General features: G+C 42.0%; 1 protein-coding gene across 1 annotated transcript; it reads right to left on the minus strand.

The window, feature by feature from the left end:
• Nucleotides 1-13,236: 13,236 nt before the first annotated feature.
• On the minus strand, nucleotides 13,237-20,477 carry SMIM28 (small integral membrane protein 28). Its single transcript, XM_059827597.1, has 2 exons — nucleotides 20,367-20,477; nucleotides 13,237-13,635 (listed from the first exon to the last, which is right to left on the minus strand). The coding sequence occupies exons 1-2, from the start codon at nucleotides 20,475-20,477 to the stop codon at nucleotides 13,237-13,239; spliced, it is 510 nt and encodes a 169-aa protein (XP_059683580.1).
• Between the last annotated feature and the right edge of the window lie 398 nt (nucleotides 20,478-20,875).

A 20,875-nucleotide genomic window follows, 5' to 3' on the forward strand; every position in this document is an offset into this window, starting at 1 on the left:
GACCTTCTTGGGACTTTCGGGGTATTGGAGAACTTCTGTCCCACATCTGGCGGTATTAATGCGCCCGCTGCAGATGTTAACCAAGAAGAAGGTGGTTTGGCAGTGGACCAAGCAACAACAAGAAGCCTTTGATGCCTGCAAAAATGCTTTGATTGAGCATGCGTGTCATACACTTCTAGGCGAGGATATCCTTTTGAATTAGAAGTAACAATTCTGGATGATAACAGTCTCGTGGGGATTGTGGCAGATGGCTGGGCCAAAAAATCAGAAAGAACCTGTAGGATTTTGGTCCAAGGCATTACAAGGCTCCGCTGTACATTATATCCCAATGGGAAAACAAGTTTTAGCTGTAGTTTGGGCGCTACAAGAAGCTGACAGAATCACAGGCCAAGTGGTGTGACTGTACACACACCCATACCTAGTCATGGGTGGGTTACTGATGATATCATTAGGGCACATGCAGGGGTAGCTGAGGCAGCCACACATTGAAAATAGAAACATTATTTATAGCAACTGGGACAACCACATGTAACCACTCCACATGCCACTCTTCTAGGAACTGTACCATTTAATCATATGCCCACACTGGGGGAAACTCTTCCCCTTGGAGATAATCCCTACATTTCTGTGGAGGAAGCTCCCCCTTATGATGAGTTAATAGAAGAGCACAAAAAAGATGCCTGGTTTACTGATGGAAGCGCAACATACAAGGCAACTGGACAAAGACAATGGAGAGCAGTTGCATATGCTCCGGTTCCAGGAACTATATTACAGCAAACAGGTGTACAGGCATCTAGTCACTGGGCTGAATTGATTGCAGCATCTCTTGCCATCCTGGAAGGGAAGGCACATTACTTATAGACTGACAGTTGGGTTGTATATAAAAGCCTCACAATGTGGTTACCTTGCGGGGCCCAAGAGGATTGGCATGTACAAAGATACCCTATATGGGGGGCAGATATATGACAACAAATTTGGCAATATGTACAAAGGTATCCTTTAAAACTAAGGCATGTCTCAACTCATCAAAAAGATGATTTGCTTGAGTCACAAAATAATAGGGAAGTAGATGATACGACCTCTGCCGAAGTAGATGCTCAAGCTATAAATGTGCATGTAGCTTGTGGACATCGATCAGCTCATACTGCACATGCATGGGACATTGCTCACAATCAAACCCCTCTGCCATTACGTATTTATAAAGCATGTAGGCATAATTGTACTATTTGTACACAGCTACGTTTAAGGGCATTATATAGGCCATGCGGAAAGATAAAATGGGATCAGTGGGCCTTGAATACCCGGTTGATTACATGGGCCCCCTGCCCCCGTCGAGGGGGGTGGCGGCGATATGTATTCACTGATACGGATACAGTGTCAGGACTGTTTTTTGCTAAACCCACCAAACGTGCTTATCAACATAGCACAACTGAAGCACTAGAACAACTCATTCATCAATACGGACCTCCTCACCAAATACAAAGTGACTAAGGAACACATTTTAGTGCACATAATGTCCAAGACTGGGCTCCAGGGTTCGGGATAGATTGAATATTCCACGTTGCCTACGATCCCCAAGCTAATGGCTTGATTGAAAGAATGAACGGGATGTCGAAGGAACAATTGAAAAAGCTAACCAGTACTAAAACTTTACTACATTGGAGTTCACATCTTACTAAAGCAGGTTTTTTGTTAAACAGCCAGAATATTCATAATCAAACACCCTATGATCGTATTACAGCATCTCCAGTACTAAACATGGTGAGGATTGAAATTTGTCCAGATGGTAGCTTTCCCAAAGTATTAACTACAGGGGAAATGGAATTGTTTACACTGACGGATTATGTGGTGGGACCGTGACCTACTACTCTAGACATGAAGATTCATATAATAATCCCTGAGAATGCTGTATGGTTCTGTTTGCCAACTTCTCCTCTTATTTTACAGCCTCTGTTGATATCAGAGTCTCAAGTTCTTGTATTCCAGCTATCTTCGATGAATACCTGTGCCTTATCCAGAGGAGATATAGCATTGGAACGGTGTTATTGGTGTCATGTACCCAACATCGAATTGAAGGTCAATCTGAAAAAGCGCAAGCCATAGCTCTTCAATCTGTGTGGGCAATTACCCCACATCAGGTTATCAAACCTGGAGTAATATTAGCTGAAGGAGCTGGAGCTAGCCGAGTGGTTTAATTCCCTGACAGGATGGGTGGGACACCTGATTCAAAGCATTATTGTAGGGATATGTTTATTCCTTTTTCTATATGAGTTTATTACATGCCTCTGTAAATTACCCTGCCCTACACCCCACAAGCCCAAATGGACACCTCCAGCTTTGCCAGCCCCAGCAGAGGTGGTCCCCTGAGCAAGGGGGTGAAATGTGGGATAATAACGGAAGGTTGGCAAGGAGGATTATAAACACACTCAAGTGACCTGCAGCTGGGGTGTAGAAAAATACATGTATCGTACTAATTGTATGGCGAAAACAGGAGGTTCAGCGATCCTCTAACATAGACTGAGCTCTGTGGTGCCCACGTCCCCGCGTGTGTGCCTCTGCCCAGGTGCTGCTTCGGGAATCCCCTGGTTGGCGAGGTAATGAAAATAAATTTACTCTTTGCATTTCATCTGTGGTTTTGTGGTTGTTCCTGCGTCCTGCCTGTGCTGACTCACACAACCAAGTAGGGAAAATCTGTGATTATAGAAAGTAATATGTAATCTGATGTGATACAATCTACAGAAATTGTGGCCTTTGTAAGAAAAAAAAAGAAAAATGTGACGGTTTTGCATAAGAATCACCCCAGTGAATGCCTATGGTAAGAGGGTAATGACATTTGCCGTATTACAGGCTAATTCAGACCAGGTTTTGGCTCTAGGCAGTGTATGGTTTAGTTGGTGAAAATGAAAACTCAGTTCCCTAATGCAGGAAAGTAGGTACTAGTTTACTAACTTTATTATTCTGGAGATTCCCTTTGGATTATAGGGACACAAACCATTTGGCAGCACCGCACAAATTAATCCACACCTGGCAGACACACTCATTTCTGCTCTTTCTTCAGTGCAGACAACCAATTCCAACAGATTAATTCCATCACCCTGGTGTTTGAGTTAAGGGGTCACTGCAAAGGTGGACGCAGGGTGGATGTGCACCAGGCTCACTGGGGCACCATCTATATTTTCCCCCCTTCAGAAGACCAGGTAAGTAAAAACAGCTCAATGGCTCACAGAAACTCCAGCAGATCAGCTAAAGAGCATGGAGTTCAAGAAAGCATCTACCTTGATGGCTTGTTCAAAGATTGCATTTGCTCCATTAATTCTGTACAGAGGGCAGTAATACCGCAAATGAATCTAATATAACTTCATTATTCTGCCATAGTTTTGTGGGCACCAAAGTACAAACGCCTGTTCTTCTGTACCTTCACGTCTTGTTGGATTCTCTGCTGCATCGCACAGCGCATGCTGCAATAACACGCTCACTGTATTTATGGAGTCTTTCTTCTATGTGGATTTTCTTAGTGTCTTACAAGAGATGACCTAATACTACAGTCTTTCCCTTAGTGAGGTCACTATTATGGTCACTTTCCTTGAAACTTGAGTTTCCACGAAACTGAAAGAAACTTTGTATTTTTGAAATTATCTAATTTCATGCGGATTTCACAGAGCGGCCATAACAGGGTGGAAAAGCCAGTAGGAGGAGAAGAAAAGACTCTGAGATCCCACGCAAAATAATCATATTATATTAGATTAGCTTCCTGAGGAAACCTTCCTACCCAGCACACCCTTTCCCCTCAGCTATGTAGTAGGCTCCTAGCACTGTGACCAAAGGGAGTATGTCTGAAGGATCACTACCGCTCCTGAACATCGTTTGTTTTGTATCAAGCCTGTTAGGAATGGGGGCAGCTCCCCGTGGGCCAAGCACTTTACAGACGTGACAAAAAGATTGTTCCTGCCCCTAAAAGGTGTTTATTTGGCTCAGTTGTTTTCTCCTCTCAGGACTGGAACGAGTTGAATTTACTCACATAAGGGCACAAGAAAAGACCACAGCTGCCTGTGGGATTGGAAAGACTAGGCCAGGTGGTATCAGCTAAGCAATTCTCAAGGCAGTCAAGAGCAGCACTAGCATCTAATTGAAACTAGCCAGACTACCTAAGAAAATTGAATTTTGGCTGCATAATGACTGCTTAAGGGTTCCTTTAAATCCTGGGAACTCCTTAATTGCTCTGCAAAAACCAGGCCACAGGTGAAATCTTATTACAAGTTAAAGTTAGTTTTGGAGTGAGCTTTGAAAAGCTCAGCGAAGGTGGCAGTTGCATCTGAAGACATCGGTAATGCTGAACCTTGCTTTCCCATGGCTTATCAGGCACTGTTTGTTACAGGTATTTTTAAGTGCAGAGTTACATTACAATATTTATTGCTGGTTTATTGCCTGTGACCCAGAACAGAAGTCCTTCCTTCTATTGGAAGGAACCTTGCCTTTATAATACCGTGGAGGGAAAATTTGTTGTTCAGGGAGCTACTTCAAAGCTAAAGAAAGACCTTGTACAGTATGGAAAACAGCCATGGAAATCCTCTCAAAATCGTTGTAATCAAGTAGTTTCAATGTGGGTCAAATGTTCAAGTTTCTTTAAATAGTATAGGAATTGTCCTATCAATGTTTGTTCTTCAGTACAAATTGTGTTTAATCTGAAGTGTAACTTTCTGAGTGGCACGCGCAGTGGAACCAGAGGATGCAATACTGAAAGGCCTTCAAGAGGAAGAAATTGGGAAGTAGATTTAGGAGGAGCTGTGTTAAACACTTCTTCTGGTGAACAGGGCGTGGCTTTAAAGCATTCTCTTCGTGTTCTTGTCCTTAAGCTGACTGCTGAAAGGACTACTAGTACCCATTGGCTTCTGTGCCCTTGATTCAACCAACAGCTAGATTAAGGGTGCCCTGATTGTCAAATGTATGGAGGCTGTGGGTTAAAATTGGGCAGCAGTAGGTGCTATCTTTGCTAATTACCAGACTCTCTGCCAGACAGATTCCCTGCCCTTTCTAAAGCCAGAGCTGTGAATTTGCTTCTCGATGCTGCAGTTTTGTGTTTAGTGAATTAAGGTAATGAAAATCAGTGCTGGTCTGATCCTTGTGGCTGTGCAGCAAACTTTGTGATTCAGCAGGTACTTACTGACCCTTTCTAGGAAACTGTTAGGGTGTCCAAGCTCCCCCCTCAGCATTTGGGAAAGCACTCCTGGTCCTCCTACATATACATTACTTGCCTTTTGCTGTCTGTGACACCTTGTACCTCCTCATGCTGTTACCTCGGTAGGGTACCCGCTGGTCACGGGCACCCCGGAGGAAGGTGCGAGGGTAGGGGACACAGGAGCAAACACTGACCGCGCTTGGAGGCTGTCTGTCCCCTCCGCGCGGAGCGCTTAGCAAGGGAAACCGAGGCAAAAATTAGTAAGTGCCAGTCCACTCAGAGCAAAATATCTGGTATTAAATATTTACAGCTACGCGGATTTACCAGACACTTAACGGTTCAATATAGCCCTATTGAACTGTCACTTGGGTTTTTGGACGAAGCTGCCGCTTGGTCCAGCACTCCTGCGTGGCATCCCTGGAGCTCCTGGGCGGCTTTGGCAGTCTGTTCTCGTTTCCAGGAACTTGAAGCACACAAGAAAACACCTCCTGACGACCTCAGTCGGAAGCCACGTTTAAGGCGGGGCCGAAGCCCTCGTACCCTTAGGCGCGGCTGCTCACGCATCAGCCCGAGGTGCCAGTCATTATTTAGCCGCCGGCAGCTGTTCTGCTGCTCGGGACGTGCATGAGAGGGAAGGGACCTTCGCTGCCACTGTCACAAACCAGGGGTGAGACTACTGGGGGCTGAGAAAAGAGGGTTAAAAGGCTTAATTGGGTGGCGGAGACGTGAAGACGGCTGCCCTGCGCCGCCACCATGAACACCTCTGCCATCGCTCCCGCCTTCTACGGGCTGGCAGTGGCGGACTGGCTCGCCATTGGCTGCTTGGCGAGATGGGGCGGAGCCGCGCCTCTTCTGCCGGGCGGGGCGGGGCGGGGCGGGGCGGCGGCAGAACAGGGTCCGGACCGGCCGGGGCCGGGCCGCTGGGGCGGGGCCGCCCTCCCCCTCCGCGCCCTCCTCCGCGCCGTGCTGGCCGGAACGGCGTCGAGCAGCGCGTTTCCTCTCGCTCTCCCCCGGTGTACGGCTGCTCTCACACAAAACTCCCGCTCGTCGACTAAGACGTATTGAAGCCGCGGGCGTAGGCAGTGCGGGTTTGGCGCAGGGTCTGCCCTCGAGCAGGCTCGGTGGCTTGTCAGGGGTGCTGTAAAGGTATTCTGTCACAATGGATGGTTCGAAACGGTGTTAACTGGAAACATACCGCTTGGAGTAGTTTATGCTGTTGGGTCCTATCACAGTGGTTTATGAAAACTAGTAAACTTTAAATTAAAGGACTGGTATAGCACTGGGGGCACAAGAGTGGGCGATCGAAAGTCGCTGCAGACTCCCTAAGGCTCGACAGCAATGGAACCCAACCGCTCCTTCAGGGTAGCTGTTCGGCTGGTGATGTCCGATTTCCCCTAACAAGCCGAGTCTTCAAGAAAGGGGGAATTTAATCTCAGTGTCTGCGCTGTTAAACGTGATGGCGAGCTACCTCATGGAGAGAAGGCCTTTCCGAGCCCTCCTCTTCTGGGAACCGGGAGATGCACTCAGCACAACTTGTGCCAGGGAAGCAGATTGTCATTACTATGGACATTTGTTTTCAGCTTTTCAAAAATCAGTATCATCACTTAAATACAAGCCATTCCGGAAATAGTCTTTATCTTATAACAAAGCTAGAAAATGATGTTTACTGGAAATCAATACACTTGGTGTAAATACTTTGTAACAGCACCAGGTAAAACTGAAAATCTGGTAATAAATAGAACTGGACAAACCAAAATCATAAATGTCTCTGACAACTGTGTGGTTAGCTGGCTGGGGGGGGGGCGGTGCTTGGAAGGAGTCCAGATAGCTGCCAAAATACTCATATTGCTTCATAGGTCTAAAAGGAGGGGATAATTTTTTGAGGTGATGTTAGCTAAAGAAGAGAGCTGTTCATTTGGAGCTCTTGGATACAGTATCCAGGCATACTTCATGCTTATATACTTTGCCTGTTAACACTAAAATCTCTATTAGATATTGTATTTAAAAGAAGGTATGCATAAGCTAGATAAAAAATAATAGATTAGAAAATAAGCCCTCTGACTTACAGGATGACCTGCAAAGCATAAAATGCAATGTCAAACGGCAGTTCTTTCCTTGTTCTCTAGTTTATATCAGGTCATGGGTTTTTTTAGGAAAAGAAAGTAGGATTTACTCAGTGCCTGGTTTATACAGTCCACCATAACCACTGGCGCACGGGTCTAGATGTTACCTGTGTGTTAACTTGCTACTTTTGTAATAAAAATATGCTCTGAGGGTCTAAAACTTGATTATTTTATTTTGTACTACTTACGGGTGGGAGCAGCAGGACCGGGGCTGCTGAAGGGAAGCACGGGAGATGTGCAGGACCTTGTAGTGGAGCGTGGCACCACTCAGGCCTATTGATATCAACACCTGAGGACCATCTCACCAGTCTTGGGTCAGGGACACCATGCTAGTCGCTTGTGTAGCTAGTTGCTTGTGCTCCTTCTCCAGCTGATTTCTGGTAATGCTTTGTAGAAGAGCTGCTGTGAAGGTCTCAGAATTGTGCTAGACAGGAGTGTACTTACTTTGCTTCATCTGTCTCCATACTAATGTTCTCTGTTTGCTTTGATCTTTCTGCTGGAGCCGAACACTGTAAGGGTTGTGGTACTGGATCTGCATTTTTTTCTTTTTCCTTCCATTGCACACACAGCAGCATTTTCTTGTTTCTGATGCCACAGTGTTTCGTTGCTATGTGGATTACACTAGAAACTAGCCATTTATAGAAATGTTTAAATTCTGCATCATTAACAGAGGAAAACTGTACTTGCCAGTAAAGGGGGTGAGTATTAATTGAAGATAAGGTTTATAAGCAAACTAATTCCCTTCAAGTTGATTTTTTTGTCTAGAACATAGATGTACAGTCTTTCTGAAGAAACTTGAGGCCATACTAAATCTGAGAGTGGCGTCAACTGCATGTTTTCCAAACTGGAAGAAAAAGAGAAAGGACAAATGCCACAAAACTGAAACACATACTGAGGTTTTAATGGCTCTGCTTAAATAATTTGGCATGTTGTTGGCAACACAGGCAGTGAAATGGGTGTGTAGAAATATGCTTGAATTTGTCTGTTTAACCTGTAGTGGGAACTGGTTTCATGCAAAGCACTTCATAATGAAAAACATTATGGATATTTTATGATATATTATATCATATATATCAATATGATATATTATGATTATAGGTAGAACATAACACATAATACTTAGTTTTGATCTCTACGGCTGTGGGTCTGTCTATAGAGTTAGTTTCCCTTTCTGTGTTGCCTTTTATGTAGCTGGCATAAAAGTGAATTAAACTAAAGGAGAGAGAAGTGAAGAATGGGAAGTAAGGGAGGGGAAAGCAGGCTTATTTCTGGATGGGCACATTCTCTCTTACTATTTTTTCACTGTGATTTGCATTCTTTTGCATATTCCTTTCCCTTCAGGGTGCTTGATGGGGTAGGGCAGGAACAGTATGGCTCTGCTTCCTGCACTCTCTGTGTGGAAGTCCACTAAAGGACTTCAGTTCATTTGCACTCAAAGAACTAAAAAACATGCATTCAGTTCTCTTAGTTTGAACCAGGAAAAAAAACCTGAACAAACCAAAACACCCTACAAAATAAAAGTTAGACCTTGAATCCTATGAATGGGCTTGACATGATTGGAAAGGATTGCGTGAACATGCTCTTCTGCTTCAAAGTATTTGTTTTGTCACAAATAGAAATGTCTGAGAAGTTATAAGATAAGCATTCAAGAAAAAAAAAAACGTCCTGACTTTGTCGGAACAATGAATATGGAAGGGGATGGAGAAGATAACATGATACTAATGGCATGATTTGTGAAATTTTGAGTATTAAAGTCTTGATTGCCGCTTCTTCCTTATTCTTATGTTCTGACAATAAACTCTCCTAGACATTACATTTTTGTGAACAGTCAGAAGTAAAACTACTGATGGAGCCAAAGTCATAGACAAGTTTGATTCTTTCACACCCTCAACAAATGTGAAAGACATTGGGATTTTTTATTTAACTTCTTAATGGAAAGCTTGTGAAAGCGCAAATGTACATTTACACTGCTCTCATGCTAGTCAAGTATCCAAGAGTTTTTAACGAGTTTTCAATGAGGTTTTGCTGTCTTCATTAGCATCTATGCTTCTGTGGCATTGACTTACTAGCTGTACCCAGCCTTGCTAGCTATACCATTGAGAACGGTATGCTGTGTTTATTACAGAGGATACCTCCTTTATGTTCCACAATCACATGACTTTCCTGTTCCGCAGAAGACCTGGTTATCCAAATGATGGAAAGAACTACTGTGTAACAAGTCATAACATGATTATTTACTAACAATTAGACTGAAATTAATAAATTCCATGATTAAAAATTCCTGTTTCACTTACAGACAGTTTTTGAGAGAGAAATCAGTGAATAATTTATTTGCCATAAGCATTCCTCTCATTCTTATTTGATGGTTTTATGCAATTTTCCTCCTTAAAAGTTTGTAAAAAAAAAAAAAAAAAAAAAAATTACACTCCCAGCCAGAATAAGACTGCTGACTCAACTTCCCATATAGATAAAAATTACATTCATAAGAATTCTTTTACTACTAGAGCACATATAGTTCATGCTAGTGGAGTTTGTACTGGCAAAAGTATTTGGGTGTCTGTATTTGGAAGCTTTCCTGGCATAGGGACCCAAGTAAAATCCTTATAAGCATAGATTAAGCCAAATGTTTTATTTTGGGGGCAGTTTTTTCTTGGCCACTCTGGTATTACTGAACTATAATAAAGACATTCTGACTGGATGTCGCTGTTTGTTTCTATTTTTAAAATTATTCCACTTCAGTGAAGCCAGGATCTAAATTTCTAGTCAAGATACTTGTAACAAATGAGCATCTCTCTTCAGCGAAATGTGTGTGCTGAAATGCTTGTTCTTCCTTTCTTAGTCCAAGGGTGGAAGCTGGTTACTTCATAAGACCAAGCAGTGACTGTCCTGTTTTGAAAACACATTTTATCATTGGCAAATATGAACCTGTGAGTCATGAGTTAGTTTTCAGCTCAGCAAAGGTTAGATGCCAGATGCTCAATCTGTGTACAGGCATGAATCAATTTTATCCAAGATGTTAGTTCCTGAGCTCCTACTGTGTCATCTTTTCTTCCTTCAGGTAAAATAAGAGAGGCAGGTTATTCTATTAATATTAAACCACTGCATTATTATTGGAGATATGTGCTGCATACTTTCAGTGGATATTTAGTAGAACCATTTTGTATAAAGTACCGGTGTTGTTTTCCTTTAAAAATGTCTTTTCAGCAAGAAACTCGCATGTGTGTGAGATGTATATGCATCTTAGTCTACAGAGTAATGGACCCGTGTCAGTAAGGGATTCTGGCAGCTCTTATAGAGAGGACAAGCACAAAGATTGCCCTCTAAGCTTTTGAAAGCCTCCTTAATAAGAGGGGGTCTGTATTGTTCCATAGTTTCTTACCAAGTATAAACAAGGGGTTGTATATACATAATAAATCTCATCATGGTTGTTAGTATTTTCTTAACGGAAAACTGAAATACAATTACCCTTCACATCATGGTGAGTTCACAACTTGTAAGACTTTACATGTGTATTAGCAGACATTAATATTCACTAAGTCCTAATCTTAATCAGATTTAAACAAGAAGAAAAATGTATATGAGGACATTGTGGTTATAAAATACAATACCAGGGTTACAGTGAAAATACAATGCCAGGGTTACAGTGATCTCTGGATGCACATGAAATTTCACAGTATCAGATTTTCAAAGAAACAGACATCTGATTTCATACAAAACTTGGAAATTATGAACAAAATTTACTTTCATATAGCTTTAGGGCATAGGAACAGGAAAGGACCCAGAGAAGACATGTAATCCATTCCTTGCTCCAACTAGGATCCTTCATCACTTCTGGCAGATGTTTGTCTAACTTCTTAATGTGTCCACAGATGGTGCTGCCAGTGCTTCACTGTACCTTCAGACTGGCCTTCACTTTTAGAAATTTCTTTTCTGACTTTATCTTGCTGCACTTTAAGCTCACTAGTACCAGTTCAGATTGCTGCAGGTACAAAGGGTGTTTGTTTTACTTTGGTTGCAGTTACCTTTTATGTATTTGAAAATTTTATGCTTCAACTCCAACATCTTTCTTTTAGACGGTGTGCTCTAAACCTTCACCTTTCAGAGTAGTGGAGCAGAGAAAATTAAAGATTTTTCCCCTACGCTTATGGTTTCTGTATTGCCAGACACAAGTTTCTTTCAGATCGTGAGCTCTCTGCTTGGATGCAGAAAGACTTTCAAATGCATCAGCAAATATCAGGAACTCATCACAGACATGGTATGGAAAGAAAAATGGTTGATTGAATTTAGATTTGTCCAAAACAGCTGCTGCTGCTGTTCTTACAGTTTGGTGACCAAAAGGGAACGTTAGAAAAGGTAATGATCTCAAAAGTGTACTTCAAGAAAATAATCCCATTTCTGAATTACAAAAGGCAGATTATTTTTGTTCTTGTTTTAAGGGACCTGTATGAGTGGGATCATCAGTTTTGACCTTGACTACTTAAGTTACTGTGGTGATGTGATTTGTGCCACTGTTGACATAACAACATGAAATTTAACTACCTGCAACTCAAAAGTGACCTGTCTTTCTTCTGCTGTACAGTGAAGATTTCTTCTTCCATTATTGTTTTCTTTTTTTTTTAAAGAATGTGGTACGTTCACAAAGCAGGACTGGCTGATATTGACACCTCATGACAGCTCCTGGAATCACAATGTGCAAGTCAGGACAGCCTTTGGGTTTAGGAATTACTCCAAGACTGCACACAATAATATGTAGCGGTTGTTTTGTTGGCAAGCCACAGACAAATGTAATGTCATGGAATAGCTGACACCTGCAAGGAAAAAGCTGTCATAACTTTTGAGGCTGTCAGGATCCTTAGTAGCCACCTTCCGTAACAAGAGCATCTGTCAACATAGTGAAAATGCTATCCTGTAAGAAGGAACTGAAGATAACATACATCATTGCCCAGAAGTATGCATATGCATGCTCCCCTGAAACTGAACCACTGGCACCAATGCACTTGAATGAGTTTAGCTTTGCCCTAGCGATGAAGGGGAAGGGACTATAATGCTGTTTTGAAATACAGACCAGATCTTTTTTTGTGCATTTGATTTTATTAATTTTTCCCCAACTCTTTTACATGCTGCACCAAATAGGTCACAGTGTTTATTGTTGTAGACTTGTAAATTGGAAAACAAGTCAAGCCAGTAGTCTGGAACGTGGGGACCTCACAGACCTTGGCAAGCAGCTTGCAGCAACGGTGTGAGCATGCTCTCATGTGGTGCTGCTGGACTCTTCCTCTCCCAGAACAATCAGGTCTTCTCTGGTTGTCCTCACTGTTCAACTGTGATAAAAGACAGCCTTTATCCACAGTGCACGCTTGAACCTTTGGGGACAGTCACTGGAAATTTTGTAAAGGTTATATATTTATTTGCTTTCCTGAGAGCTGTTGTGATCATTCCAGATCACTGCAGAACGACGTGATGTTAACACACACAGGTTGAGTAAATCAGCTTGTCAGAAACTCAATTAAAAGTAAACACATAAAAAAGAAAAAGCCAAATTGGAATAGGTGTGTGCTAAAAGCCCTTTTTGTGACTGGTGAATCTATAGCATAATTCATATTTCCTTGTGGCTGAGGAATTGCAGAGGGACAGATTCCCACCTGTCTTTAGGTTTAATCCTTGCATGACACGCTTTGTTAACTGGAATACCCGTGTTACCAGTCTGGGACTGATTTGGTGCTACACTGTGCGTGTACCCTTGCCACAAATGGAAGGTGGCGAATCCTAGGATGAGGTGAAGAGACTCATTCCCTGTTACTCCAAGTTTCTTCCTTCATTAATTCATTGGGTTTGTGCCTCATTTGGAATCATTTTGCTAATTTTAAAGGCCATAGCAGTTCCACGTTTGTGCCTTGAGGGGCTGCATGCTTCAGCTAAAGTGCTTCCGTAGGAAGTTTATTTGGTGCTGCTGCACTGCAGCGTGCTCTCTTCGTAAGGAGGCACTGGATCTGGAGAGAGCTCAATGTGAGCCTCATCCATAGAAGTCTTCATGGTGGCCTCCTCGTAGGACGGAGGCAAGCACACAGTGAGGAATGTGGCATCAGGGAGCAGAGTGGAGTAGTGGAAACTCTGTTCGCTGTTCCAGGGCAGCACAGAAAGGAAATTGGACACATCATGCTCGGGCAGGGCCTCGGGGAGGTCGATGCTGAAGATCTGCCCCTGCGGAGTGGGACGTTGGCAACGGCGGTACAGGAAGAGCAGCAGGAATGCCAGGAAGAGCATCATGGTGGCAGGCAATATGATGCACAGAAATGGTTCTATGTCGTCTTTGGTTGAACTTGTCTGTTGTCTGCTCTGTAATTAAAGCAAATAGGTAGTGTGGATTCCCAGAGACCTCTTAACTGGAGAGAAAATACACATTCTCCACCTCCCCCTGCTATCACCTAGCCATTGCTTTTCCCAGTTACCTTCTGTCTGCATTAGTGGCACTTGAGCAATATATTTTGCAGGCTCATGAATTGTCAGATTCTATTTGCTGGTCCATTAAAAAAAAATACTTTGATAACTAGAGACAAAAGAAATAAAGAAGTCACAAAGAGTGGTGGCTTTCTGGGAAACCCTGTCCCCATGGGTGGACAAAACCAACAACCTGGAACTGTAGGTATTTTGGTATAAGATTTTATTACTCTTGGATTACGCTGGGAGCAGTCCTCTTTGCAAGAGATTGGTTAAGCTTTTAAAACCTGGGAGAACACTGAATTGCAGAGGAGTAGGGCTGGTGTTGTTTCTTTCTATTTGGAAAACTCTACTGTTTACTTTAAAGAACAAATATTATGACAACTATCCCTTTCATCAGGACCCACTGCCTACAATACCTGTTCTTCGGGCTGTTCTAACCTTACAGGCCAGCCCCAAATAAAGCATGGTGTGTCAGAACAGGCTGGACTGAGGCTCTTTCTTGAACTTGTTCTGCCAGCTATCCAAGAATCATTTTCCCTGTTTAAAATTGTGGAAAAAGAACTTCTGGTGTAAGAGTAATAGTAGCTGTGACTATTCAGTCAACTTAATCTCTTGTAAAATATCGCATGAAAAGGCTCTGCCCCACAGCTTTTGAATTGTGCTGTAGTGCTAACAGGAGTTAAAAGCTTTTTTTTGTGTTAATATTTGTGTTCTTCTGTTGTATTAGCTTAACTTTTAAAACTTAATATATCTTATTTCCAGTCTGATCCTATCTAGCTCTAGCTTCCAATAACTGGATCTCAGAGTCTAGTCTAGAGAGGGGCAAAACCCAAATCCTAAACCGCCGTTTTTTATCAACTCATTCCCTTTGTAAGTACTCAAAGACTGTAATCAGGTAGCTTTTTCACATTTTTATGGTGAGACTAAACAGATCAATGGATCAGATTTTCTTTATTATGAACAAAGGCAGCTTTTCAAGCTAGGAGAACTCAGTGGTTTTTTCCTCAAAGCATTTGGAAGCAGGAATGCAAATGGGCTGTTTGCAGTAATGGCTTTGTGAAAAGGGCCAGTAACTCCAGTGCCCCCTTCTTAGTCTACAAAAACTTTCTCTGCTTATTCTTCCAAAAATCACCATCATCCTTTTAGCTACAAAATCACGCTGTAACGTACGGTTAACTGATTATCTACCAGGCATTTGTTACCTCTCCAATTCTTTGTCATATTACGAAATTCTTAGTATATCGTCATGCCCAAGAAAGAGAAAGTAAATGGGTTTTGACTTCTTAGAAAAAGTGTAGGGGAGACTTCTGCTTTTTTTTCCTGAAGTAATGTGGGTCTGAGGCCAAAGCCATTAAAGTAATTTCAAAGTACATTGAAACTACTGTGGATTAGCTATTAAGCTTTTTTTCCCCTCAGCTGTCTTTTACCACAAAAATGCATACTAAAAAACTACCTCATATTTACTGATCATTTCTTATTAAAGAGTTTTTGGCAGTACAAGCTGGTTTTTTACCTGACCATTAAACAAGCTACAGGAAACAGCAGAGTTGGAAGAAACTGTTCAGCTATTATTCTAATGCAGGTGTTAAATCATCTTTAAAAAATGACGGAATTTTCTTAAAAATGTTTGTTAATGCTTTATTATTGTGTCTTATGACATGCATAAAACACTTCCCAGGAAAATGAGAAAAAGCATTCAGCATTATGTTTGTGCTCTACGTATATTGAGACTCACTGATACTGTTATGTTACTGGTACTTTTATAATAAATATTTAGAAGACCTGAGCTTATACTGGACAGCATTATTCATGTCAATGAAAAGCGTATTTTTGAGATCCAGGTGTAAGTTTTGGGTTTGATTTGTAGGGAGCGGGCTTTCAGTTGGTTTGAAGTGGTGTTCTTTGGGTCTGTGAGTTGTGCACTACTGTGGTTGGTTGTGAGGACAGAAGGTGAGATTGCCAGTGTTTCCTACATGGGACTCGTAAAAGGTATATAAAGCCCTGATTCTCTTACCTTTAAAATCAGTGCAACTTCCCTATGAATTTCACTGAAAGGAAGTTCATGTTTTACATAGTGGCCAAGGACAGCATATCCTCCACGTGCGGTGGAAGCACGGACTAGTGTTACGATTGCCTGACGTGTCCTGTCATAAGACATGGCCTCATACAAAGACTGGAGTTCTGAGAATCCACAGGGTGGTGAGGAGACAGAGGAGGGACTGGTGGGTTGGATGTGGATTTGAAGTGAAGAGCTGTGGACTCGTCAGGGGAGGGCAGAGCGGAGAACGGTGCGGATCAGAATTGTGCACCAGCGCGGATGGAGAGCCTCAGCTTGTGAGGAGGATGCACAAGATGCAAAGCTGTGGGGAAGAAAGCCAAAAGGGAATGGAGAATGAGGGTGGCAGGATTGGACAGGACTGAGAAGAGAAGTCTGAGGAGCAAACGTTGGGGCTCCTCTCTCACTGCACCAGTCCCATTCTCTTTGCAGCAGAAAAAAAAGGAAACAGCGAATGATGAACTGGGAGGCAGGTGAAGGAAAGGTTAAGCTTGAAGAAGGAAATAACAAATGGTCTTGGGTCTTGGGGGAATACTTTGCTCCAGAGCCTCAAGTGGAACCCAGCAGTCTTGGGTCTTGCAAAGAAATATCTGTCAACAGAAGTATGTAAAATGTATTATTGTTGGAAGGACCAATTTGCATCTAGTGGTAAGAACATGGAAGAAGAGAAACTCTTTGTAGTATGACCTAGCTCAGATGGCCACAGTCGGTGAAGTAGGTGTAAAAGGACAACCTAGATTCATTTGGCTGTCAGCGTGGTTACCGGGCTGAAAACTTTTTTTTTTTAAAAGCCCTCCAAGAATAACTTATAGCATTGCTTCTAAAGTTGCAAATTCAAGCCCTCAAGGCTGAATAAATGCCAGTGTTTTAGAAATCCGTTAGTCTTTAATTTGATCCACAACACACATAATTTTTAATTACATTATTGTGTACAAAGTGCCTACTGTAGTGTTTTGATAGATTGCTTATGGAAGGAGACCACAGTAGCTCAGGGTCATGTGTTGCAGAATATGAAGAGCATATAGTGACTTGAGTTGGGAGACTGTGGGAAGAGAGAGGACTGTCTGCCAGTTAGGGATAGCGAGTGCTTTTCTGGGGAGCCATATTCCTGTCCCTGTTACTGAATGCTCTACAGGGGGCAAGGCAGTTCAGCTGAGGTGTTTGTTGTGGGTTATTCGTTAGTTATACCTCACTTTGAGTGCCTGGGTTGAGATCCCTGGGTCTGGTCTGCAGAAATTCTGCATCTGCGTTGCTGTCTCTGAAGGTGAGAGAGCCATGCCCTGAGCCTGCAAGTACTTTATTCCGCTAAGGGCAAAAATGACATAAGTAATTATGAAACAGTTCATATCCTCTTGTACTCCCCGAAGTGGTCAGGCTGTTGGACGAGATAATTGTTGTAGGTCCCTTCCAACTGAACTACTCCTATTCTATTCCATTCTATTCCGTTCTAAGTCTATTCCGTTCTAAGTCTATTCCGTTCTAAGTCTATTCAAAATAACTACACGAATGCCCAGTGACTATCTATTCAGTAATGTGTATAAAACAACACATAAGCAATTTGTTGTTTGAAGAAGATGCAGTAAATAAGACCCTGGGCTGTATGCTGAGAAAGGTGGGGAGAGCAGTACATTGAATGGCTAGTAATGAAGTGAATACCATGTCCCGTGCAGTTGTGAAAGAACAGTATGTCTTACTACGATCTGCAAAATAGTAGCATGTGAAGCAGGTAGGATTAAGGATTGGCAATATGTTTTTCTGTATGCTAACAGGTGACATTAAGGAGCAGTTTTCCTCAGTCTGCGTTTCAAAGTGTCCATAGCTTTTTAAACACAGCGAACGTTAAGCCTTAGCTTTCTTATTTGGGTGAAATAATCTGCAGCCTACTAAGTGTATTATTTGAATTGAAATTGTTTTTAACGAGTTAATACTGCCCCACACATGCCCAGAACCTGAAGCCTAAATCACAGGGAGTTACATGTCCATTTTCATAACTGCCTCCTGCCAAACATGGACTGACTGTACATCAAGATGTAGTTGAAAAAGCTGATTAACTTCTTGTAGGTATATCCAGATGTATATCAAATGTATTCGGGGACAACTGAGCAGTATTAGTCTCTGTTTTTCTGTTACGGTTTTGTGCCCATTTCTGGGACAAGTGGGTAAGGATCTACTGCAGAATGTTGCAAAGATCTTGAATAAAGACTTGGAAAATCTTATAGCCATTAAAAAGAAGATAATACTAAAAATAGAAATAATTTTAATAAAATGAAACAAAGGTCACTTAGAAAAAAAATAGTATTTACTCTGAAGTTCTAAACTAAAACTAAAGTTCTAAACTGAACTAAAACTAACTTCTAAAACTGAAGCTCTAAAATGAGAAAAGGAACAAGTGTGTATAGGTATCAGAAATAGCTGCCAGGACTAGAAAATAAAAAGATCTAGAAATGAATCTGAATCTTCAGTAACTGAAATAAAAGTGTAAGCAAATAAACCAACTGCAGAACACATATAAAGTAAAATCCTCTACTGTTTAAACATCTGGAACTTTCCAAACCAAGCATATTAAGTGACCGAGGGAATTATTTGGTAGTGTTTTCTTGACTGTTTTGGTTTTGATGCTGCTGCTTTACTGGAGGTCAGCGTGCTCTGCCTGTGTCACCACAAACAGCTATTGTGGGGTTTGTAACTGACAAAAACAAGGCTCTGACTTCCAGCATGAAATAAGTTACAGACACATAAATACAGGGAAAATATCCTTTATAAAAAGAAAGGCAGAAAAGGGCATGGGGCTAAAAGGGATTATGTTTCTAGAAAGTCCTCTGTTTTCCCAGAACTGATTTTTAGTAGCATGGTTTGGCCATTGTAGACTCATATTTATTCTCTTCCTTTGTACCTGCCCATGGCAGGGGGTTTGGAACTAGATGATCTTTAAGGTCCTTACCAATCCAAACCATTCTATGATTCCATGGCTGAAGCAGGGGGTCAGTTTTCCAAAACACTGAGCACAGACTAGAAGTAGTAAAGCCTTTCACTAGTAATCTGTCTGCCTACATTTTTTTTAACGTGCTGAGCATGTACAGTTGCCAGCTTACAGGTTACGTGACCCGTATCAGTTTTGATGAGCTTTTACTCTTGCTTGTTGGTAAAGGAATGAAATGCAGAGTGCAGCCCAGTTGTGTGGCATTTCCACTCATTTCCATGAGTAATGGAATGGGTTTAGAATTGAACTCTTTGTATAGACAAAAGAAGCCTAGAACCTGGCTTTGAAGGGAATGACATAATAAGGCCAAACATAAGTTTAAAGAAAGCTTTTATATAAGGATAGAAAAACTAAAGTTTAGTTCGCTTACTGAAATTCCCATTGAAGTGATTGTTTGATTGGTGCTAGGACTTACTATGTTGTTAATGATTTGCTAGGGTACTTAGAACTTTATTAAAACTATTTTTATTAATATAGCCCATATTTATACTGATATCTTTGAAGTTGAATCAGGAAACAAATACTTCTGAAATGTTTTAAGTGGATTTGCAGCATAGTCTGCTTTGAAGTCATTAGGCTGTGGTCCACGCATAGGTGCTTTTCCAAACTCCATCCTGCTGCTTAAAGCTGATTCATTATTGCTTGTAAAAAGCAAAACCATATAACTCTGGCAAACAGAAAAACATTTTGATGTGTTTTTGTATACATTAATAATGACACATAATTTTAAAGGAAGCCTAGATTTACACTGATTTTTCAAAGACTTGTTAGAATGTGACTCTGGTGATGCTGTTTGTTTCCCACTGTCAGACAAAACCAGTCTCAAGGAGTGAAGACGTTGCCGTTGCCATTGCCATTCTAACTCTGGCAAAGTTACTGATGAGATAGACTGTGTTAAAACTGTAGAGGCATTTTAAAACTACTTTTTCTCCTGTTTTGACCCCCCACTCCTACCCCCTTTTATTTTACAACAGTACACTTGATAGCTAAGTAGCATGGCCAGCTCATTTGCTAATGCTACTTGACTCAGACATTTACTGGGGATATATATGCACCTTAAATTATTATTTCTGACCAGAGAAACCCTTTTGCTGTATCCCAGGCAAAGCCAGAAAGGCAGGCTGTCTTTTGACCTCCGAGGCTACCTCCCTACCCCCACTTGCCTGCCTGTGATCCTCTCTCGCAGAAGTAATCAGCGCACAGCTTAGGGAACAAGAGTTCATTGCTGACTGCTACTGACTCGTAACATCTGCAGAAAGGCTGCATGGGACCAGATCCAAAGCATAAACATGTATTTAAAAGATAAGAAATCAAGGAATAGCAGAATGCACTATGCTTAAAAGAAATAATTAAACTTCTTTACCTGCTGCTCAAGCAAGATTTTTCCACCTAATGTTTTTCTTTCTCCACAAATGCGTTTAAAACAACTTAACGGCAATAAATAAATGCTCTATGTCTTTGAGCATTACTGCTTTGATACGTCTCAATACCCAGGTATTTACTCTGAGCTATGCACCAAAGCATTACACAGGCATACACACACATGCAAAGTCAAAGTACGTGCCACACAGACGAGCAGGGGGTACAGACCTGAAGCTCTGTTTCCAGAAGCGGCCCACCCGGTTCACTGTTTAGCCAGTCGTAGTTTCCCCTGTCAGCGTGTCCAAATTTTCTCCAGCTGCTGCCTAGGAGCCACCTCATGCTTTCATTAACCTGGTCTTCTATCTTCGTGCCTCCACCTTGCTTCGCTGCTTGCAACTGTGTCCCCGCCTCCCAGCCTTGACCCAGCTGGGCTGCTCTCGGCTAATGATCCCTCTTAAATGATATCCCGTTTATAGTGGAAAAGAAAAAAAGAAGTTAGACACCCCCCCCACCCCACCCCGCTGTCAGGAAGCCAAGCAAATAGATCTCGGAGTCTCTCCACTTCCAACTCAATCTCTGTGGATTTGCTTCGGTGGCCTACATTACCAGCAAAGCTGGCATCAGGTATCAGGGAGCCGGGGCTGATAGCGCTCTGATTGGAGCGCTCCCTGCATTAGGATTATTAAAAAGGGAATTTGCATGTGAATCTGAGCCCACATGGTCATGCCTCTGTGTGG

The sequence above is a fragment of the Gavia stellata genome, chromosome 2, assembly GCF_030936135.1.
Source record: "Gavia stellata isolate bGavSte3 chromosome 2, bGavSte3.hap2, whole genome shotgun sequence".
In the NCBI taxonomy this organism is placed as follows: domain Eukaryota; kingdom Metazoa; phylum Chordata; class Aves; order Gaviiformes; family Gaviidae; genus Gavia; species Gavia stellata.